The following is an 8,102-nucleotide window of genomic DNA, read 5'->3' as shown; positions in this document are numbered from 1 at the left end:
GGACAGAGCGTCGGCCTGCGGACTGAAGGGTCCCAGGTTCGATTCCGGTCAAGGGCATGTACCTTGGTTGCAGGCACTTCCCCAGTAGGGGGTGTGCAGGAGGCAGCTGATCAATGTTTCTCTCTCATCGATGTTTCTGACTCTCTATTCTCTTTCCCTTCCTCTCTATAAAAAATCAAAAATGAGAGAAAAGCCTAATATGCTAAGTGTCCGGTCGATTGGTTGGCCGTTCAACCAATCAAAGTTTAATATGCTAATGATATGCTAAGGCCACTCAACCCCTCGCTATCACGTGCACTGACCACCAGGAAGCAGAAGCTCCAAAAAAAAGTCCAGAGTAAGTGGAAGAACATAATAAAGATGAGAGCAGAAATACTAGTAGACTAAAAGAACAACAAAAAAATCAATGAAACCACAAACTGGTTCTTTGAAAGGATAAACCAAACTGATAAACCGTAAGCCAGACTCTTCAAGAAACAAATAGAGAGGACACAAATAAATAAAATCGAAACAAAAGTGGAGAAGTAACCACTGACACCATAGAAATACAAAGGACTGTAAGAAAATACAATGAACAACTATATGCCAACAAGCTGGACAATGTGGATGAAATAGACAAATTCTTAGAAAAATGTAATGTCCCAAAACTGAATCAGGAGGAATCAGTAAACCTGAATTGGCCAAGAACAACTGATGAAATAGAAGCAGTAATCAAAAAACTCCCAACAAACAAAAGCCCAGGTCTGGATGACTTCACAGGGGAATTTTACCAAACATGCAAAGAAGTACTAACACCTATACTCCTCAAACTATTTCAGAGAATCCAAGAGGAAGGAACACTTCCAAACTCTTTTTATGAGGTCAGCATTATTCTAATTCCAAAACCAGATGAAGACACTACAAAGAAAGAATTGCAGGCCAATATCCTTGATGAACATAGATGCTAAAATTCTCAACAAATTAGCAAATCGCATCGATTGGTTGCCTCCCAAATGCGCTCTAACTTGAGGATTGAACCTGCCACTTTTTGGTGTATGTGACAAAACTCCAACCCACTGAACAACACAAGCCAGGGCAGCCTGTGGAGATTTGATTGTAATGAATCTATAGATCAAATGGGGAGAATTGACAACATGCTTTCCAATCCATGAACACAGTATATGTCTCCTTTTATTCAAGTTTTTATTTCTTTCATGTAGATTTTAGAATACAGATTCTATATACTTTTGTTAGATTTATTACTTAAGTATATTATTTTCCTTTGTTTCTATTGTAAATTTTGTTTTAAAAACATTCAATTTCCTGAAATACATTCATAGATACAGAGAAAAGATTGATGGGTTGCAATGGGGGAGTCGGTGAAAAAGTTGAAGAGATTATAGTCAATAATACTGAATAACTATGTATGGTGCCAGATGAGTACTGAAAATACTGGGGGCAACACTTTGTAAAGTAGGTAATCATCTAATCACTATGCTACACATCCAAAACTAACACAAAAAAATATTGAATGTAAACTGTAATTGAAAAATAAAATTCAATTTTTAATGGTTTATCTATACATATAAAAGCCTAAGCGACTGAACGACCTGTCACTATGAAGCACACTGACCTCCGGGGGCAGACGCTCAATGCAGGAGCTGCTCCCTGGTGATCAGTGAGCTCCCACAGTGAGAGCGCTGCTCAGCTGATGGATGGGCACCAGATGTAGGGCTCATGGCTGGCCGCCGCAGCCCAGAAACCGCAGCGAGCCACCGAGCAGCGGCAGTGGCAGGTGCAGCGGGGCCAGGATGAGCAGAGCAGCAGGCAGGAGCGGCAGGCGGCCTTGGACTGCTGGTTTTAGCCTGATCCCCGCAGGCTACACTGAGGGACTCCACCTGTGCACGAATTGCATACCAGGCCTCTAGTTATGGTTATAAAGAAATATGATGAACTTTTGTGTATTTTGCATCCTGTGACCTTACTAAACTCTAGCACAGTGGTCACCAACCTTTTGGACCTCAAGGATCACTAATGGTCCGCGGACCACTGGTTGGCGACCACTGCTGTAGCAGGTTTGCAGATTTACATTTCCTCCAAAGATAAACATGTTGTCTGTGACAAATGAAATGAATAGAAGAAGCTATGTTTATAATAAAATGACAAAATATCATCTCAAATAATGTAGTTCCAGAATATATCCATTCAATACCAAATGACGCTCTGTTGGTCTAGTGGTGACAAGAAGATATCAAAATACCTGTTTTATATTGGTCTGAAGCAAGCAACAAAATAGAAAAGGATGGGCTGTTATAAAATACCATAGACCTGGTGGCTTAAATAGCATTTACTTCTCACTGTTGTTGAAGCTGAAAAGTCTAAGAACAAAGTGATGGGTGATTTGGTTCCTGGTGAGAACCAACTTACTGGTTTGTTGACATCTGCCCTCTTGCTGTGTGCACATGGAAAGATCTCTCCCTTTATACTTCTCATAAAGGCACTAATCTCATTAGGAGGGTCCCAACCTCATGATCTAATCTACACTTAATTACTTCCCAAAGGTCCTATACCCAAATACCACCACACTGGGGGTTAGGGTCTCAACATAATGAATTTTGAAGGGGCATAAATATTCAATCCATAATAGGAAGGAAACAAGTACAGTTAAACCTTGGTTTTCGAATGTCTCTCATCTTGAACAATTCAGTTCTAGACCAAGTTGTTCAGGGGAAAAATGTGTCCATTTTAACCTTCAGTTCTCAACCTGACAACCCTTTCATTATGATACATCAGCTTGACAAAAAGTCTCTTAGATTGCACAAAGGAGAGAATAGGCCAGTATGAGTCAGTTTACAGCTATCCTGCCTTGCTAACCTGAGGAAATTGTGCTGTGAATATGTGTTTTCTTTCTGCTTTTGTTGCTGGCAGAAATGGACAATTAGCACAATTTTAAAACACAAAGAGGCCATCAAGAGTGCTAATGTTGCTAAGAGCATGAAAGAAACAATGATCACAGGCAAGAGAAGAGATAAAAAAAACTGCTGTTGGTTTGGATAAACCAAAAGCATTTTGGAGGCAGTGATATGTGAAAAAGCGAAGATGCTGCACTTCTGGAATGAGTGCTGAAAGGGATTTAAGGCTAGTAGGAAGGAGGTGGTTCAATAAATTTAAGAAGTGTTTATAGATTAAATAATACATTAGACATGTACTGTATATAAGAAAGGTTAAAACAGGGAATCATTTGGGGGTCTGAAACAAATAAATCAATTTACATTATTTCTAATTAGAAAATATGATTCCATTTTTTGAACAAATCACTTCTTGCACAGCCTTCCAGAATAAATTAAGTTATGAAAGGGGGCAGAAATAGGATGTTGGGGAACTAGCCAGTATTGTAAGAAATATTAATCATGCTGTTAACCATGACTGTTTTATTCTGATTAAAGAAGGCACATTCTACCCTGGCTAGAGCTGACCTAGAGATGCAGCCCTTCTTCCCCATTTGGAGCTGCCTATTATTATGGAAAAATTAACAAAGATTTGTTACAGAAACCAAAATCACCAGCCCTTTGAAGATCCCCAGCTCTTTTGCATACCTTCAGGCCATTGCAAATCTCCAGTCTGCTTACCTATTAATTTGGTACATGTAACCCCAGCCCTTGCATATCACTAAGCCCTTTGAAGATCCCCAGTTCTTTTGCATATCTGTAAACTGCCCTTTTGCCTACTTTTCCTTTATACTTATGCCTATATAAGCAGCTGGCTTATGGTAGGCTGGAGAGCCGATTTTTGTGGATAACCTGCTGCTCTCCCATATGGCCGGCCTGCAGTGTTGGAATAAATGCTCATATATGATTCAACCCTGTCTCTGCTTAATTGGCTCGAATAATGACAGGCAGCATAGACCCATTGTTTGTCCACTTACAGTTATAAAACTGAGGTTCCACTCTAAGCCTCAGACAATCTGTAGTGAATATAATTAGAAATGAAGGTATCAATTTGAAACTGATTTTCAAAGGCAAAGTTGTAATTCATTTACCAGCTTTGGCATAAATGTGTGAAAGAAGAGCTGGCATGCTTTGGGCTTTTTTCAATTACGCATGAATACAAACTATCAAGTTTCTGCCAATTTTGATTTTGATGATGAGCTGATTTTAAGATTGTGTGTATAATCTCTTGTGTTGGTCAATGATGAAATATTTCCATTAAAAAAGAAATCACTTACCAGTAAACAGGCTGGGATAAAACCTTCATCTGTACAGTGTTCTGCATATTCTTTTAAATGTGAACTTTCCAAAATGAAAGTCTGGCAGGTAGAAGTGAGGTTTTCCTGTTGTAAGTAACCTAAATGAAAAATAAAAGTTTAGGTAATTATAGTCAATTCTGCACTTTTAAGAAAACTGCTGTTAAAAATGTTAGAGCCCCCTATTAGGCACATATACATAAATATATACACACACAGACACACAACCTAGAGGAGGTTCATATCACAAATGGAATGTGCTGGGACTCTACAGCCTTGCTCAGAAACAGCAGTTTGTGCTACCATAAAGTAAAATTCGTAAAATACATGGCTGTTTAATGGGGAAAACTCTAGATAAACTAGAAAAATAAGGTGTTTAATAAAGTGTAACGACTGCACAGTAATGCCTGCAGAAGAATCAATAAAGTTATAAATAACTAACATAAAGAAATAATATTCTTCTGTACCATAATCTCCATATTTTAGATAAGGTATGAGGTAAAACAGTTGCAATCAATAAAAGCTACAGGAACTATCAACAAGACCACCCCCTACTGGATTTATGACTTAAAATCTGCAGAATCCCTGCTGGGTCCAACATGGGGGCTAATTTTACCTAAGGGTAACCTCTAGCATCATTATACACTCACTAGAGGCCCGGTGCATGAAATTCGTGCATGTGGCGGGGGTGGTGGTGGTAGTGTCCCTCAGCCCCGGCTGCGCCCTCTTGCAATCCGGGACCCCTTAGGTAGAGTCTCTAGGCCTGGCCGGCGATCAGGGCCTATTGGGGTTTTCCTTTCCCTGGCTGCCAGCAACTGGCCCTGTCCCGCCACTGCACTGCTTGCCATCTGTGCGGCACTGTCCCCCCCAACCCCTGCCACTGGTCACCTCCCTCTGAGGGCGACATGCGTGGGGTGCAATCGCTTGGCTGGCCTGGACCTCCCTCTGCGGGGTGATCGATAGCGCAGCACAGGGAGGCCCTGCCCACCTGCTGCAGCACCGCCGGCCAGGTAGCCTGGGCCTCCCTCTGCGGGGCAATCTATCACAGAGCCCCCTCATCGATTGCCCCACAGAGGGTGGCTTGGGTTTCCCTCTGCGGGGCGATCGTGGGGCGATGTGGGACCCCCCGACCAATCGCATTGTACCTGCCTGGCCTGGCTCAGTGCGTGTCATAGCATGGTCGTCTGGACAGTCATTCTGCTGCTCGGTCATTCGGTTGATTTGCATATTATGCTTTTATTACTATAAATTGTAATACATCAGCATGCTAAACCACACATCATGCCTCCATTATCTGAAACGGAAAGCCCATATACGGATACAATATGTCCACTGGAGCTCCTCTGAAAAGTCTCCATCCCTTTCCTGGGAAGATCCTGAATATTTCTCCCCCTCAGAGAATACCGTACTCCCGATTAAATGAACCTCAATAAAGAAAGCAAATTTTTCTAAAGGGGACTGCTCTATCTATGGAGTAGCCCATTCTTTATCTCACTGCTTCACCAATAAACTTACTTTCACTTTAAACTCTATGCTGGCTCATTTTTAATTCTATCCTGTCCAAAGCCAAGAACCCACAGTGAGTCACAGACCCTATGTCCCCAACCCCGGAATGCATACATCATCTTGACTAGGTCAGTAGATGGTATAAAGTAACATACTAAATTATGAAAAAATCTACGTTCTCCAATGTTGCTATTTACTTATATACTTCAACATTTGTCTAATGCAGTGGTTTTCAACCTTCCTAATGCCGTGACCCTTTAATGCAGTTCCTCATGTTGTGGTGACCCCCAACCATAAAATTATTTTCATTGCTACTTCATAACTGTAATTTTGCTACTGTTATGAATCGTCATGTAAATATCTAATATGCAGGATGTATTTTCATTGTTACAAATTGAACATAATTAAAGCATAGTGATTAATCACAAAAATATGTAATTAAATATGTGTTTTCCGATGGTCTTAGGCGACCCCTGTGAAAGGGTCGTTCGACCCCCAGGTTGAGAACCGCTGGTCTAATTGTTTAAGAAAAAAATGGAACAAAATAACTAATTTGTCATGCAAGGTAAGAAAGGCACCCTGTTTTTCTTTTTTGCCCCTTGAAAATCAAAGCATTAATTATTTCAACAAATAGCACACATAACTGACATTCACAGAACAGTATTATGAACCAGTGTTTGGTAGTTTTACACATATGAATAGTTTATCAGTCCCGACTAGCAGCCTATCCTTGTTCTGTTGTTTCTTAGAATTACTAAGGTGTAACTAAACTAAGCACTAAAAATAATATAGTACAAAAGGAACACTGAAGACCAGGAAACATGCTTCTTATTCTATTGTTAAAATAAACATTGGTATTTCAGGGGGAAAAATCACCTAAATCCTTGAGGACTCAAGATGATTCATCTATAAGGCATCAATCACACTTGCCTTGTGGATCAAATCTGGTTAAATTACTCTTTTGTATAAAGCCCTTCAATCACTTCCCATGGCTTTCATTTTAAACCTCTATATTCTGAGTGGTTTCATTAAGATTCATGGGCTGAGAACCTCAAGAAAATCTTCTCAACCATAAAAGCATATGAGAACAATGGCACAAAATATCAAAATCAACTTTTACAGAACTCTCAAAAACAATCAGTGTTGTAAAAATCTGGGAGCATTTATTTTTTTAAATGGCTAAATGTTACTAAGTATAGTGAATATTGTGGCATTTTAACTTGCTCTATTTCTATACCCATTTCCCCAGCTTAGTAGTATACTTGAAAATAAACAAGCTGCCATCATTGTGAAAACCATCAGCCTAGCAGTCAGTGAAGCAAGTTTTCCAAAGCCCCATTCCCAGAAACTGCCATGATTTGACCTGTGTGACAACTCCCTGTAAACCCAACTTGTACAAGCTTGTCTTTGAATTGAATCAGTGCTCATTCAGTGCAAACAATGTTCCCCTTGGGGGTGTTTGCTTGAAATAGCCAGAAGGAACTGTTTAACACCACAGCTGCCTGTGACATAGAAGAAGGCTGGGACAAACAATAAGCTAAACAAAACATCGTAAAACAGAAAAGATGGAGAGAAGTCCTTAGAGCAGCAGTTCTCAACCTGTGGGTTGCGACCCCTTTGGGGGGAAGGGGTCGAACGACCCTTTCACTAAGACCATCGAAAAACACATATTTAATTACATATTGTTTTTGTGATTAATCACTATGCTTTAATTATGTTCAATTTGTAACAATGAAAATACATCCTGCATATCAGATATTTACATTACGATTCATAACAGTAGCAAAATTACAGTTATGAAGTAGCAATGAAAATAATTTTATGGTTGGGGGTCACCACAACATGAGGAACTGTATTAAAGGGTCGCGGCATTAGGAAGGTTGAGAACCACTGCCTTAGAGGGTTCTGACAGGCTCTGACAAGGTCCTGGGATAACAGGTCATGTACAAGTGTAGAGCAGTGCGTATACTTAGAAAAGACCTGACACAGCCGCAAACTCTCACCTCTGACTGACCAAGTGAATAGTAAGGCAGGTTTGTTAACTGTGTAGATGAATGTTGAAGTATGTTTCAAGTACACAAAGCCCCCAGGCAAACAACAGGAAAGGTACCGACTCCAATCATTTAAGGAAATTAATGCCAAATCAAAGAAAATAAACTACAAAAAATATAGACTTTACAACAAAATTCGCTCAGGGAACTAAACAAACAAGTGCTAAAACAACAATATTGAGTAATAAACATAGGGGAGGGAGAAAATTTTGATTACAATTATCACATTACTTAAAGTGGCCAATTGTTAATAAAAATTATTAGACATCGGGGAAAATAAGAAAATATGGCTCATCTATGGCGGGGGGCGGGGGGGGCACAGG

At 40.1% G+C, this 8,102-nt stretch overlaps 1 protein-coding gene across 2 annotated transcripts in view; it reads right to left on the bottom strand.

Moving 5' to 3' along the window:
* NPAT (nuclear protein, ataxia-telangiectasia locus) overlaps positions 1–8,102 on the bottom strand; it is a 70,585-nt gene that overhangs the window by 34,247 nt on the left and 28,236 nt on the right. For both annotated transcript variants that reach the window (XM_005885657.2, XM_014532890.1), the window contains exon 2: positions 4,205–4,323. In XM_005885657.2, coding sequence (XP_005885719.1) covers positions 4,205–4,323 — 119 coding nt within the window. The remainder of the gene's footprint in view (positions 1–4,204; positions 4,324–8,102) is intronic.

Source organism: Myotis brandtii, unplaced genomic scaffold, assembly GCF_000412655.1.
Source record: "Myotis brandtii unplaced genomic scaffold, ASM41265v1 scaffold920, whole genome shotgun sequence".
Taxonomy (NCBI): Eukaryota; Metazoa; Chordata; class Mammalia; order Chiroptera; family Vespertilionidae; genus Myotis; species Myotis brandtii.
Note: the sequence above shows the minus strand (reverse complement) of the source record. Positions and strands in the feature narration are given on the sequence as shown.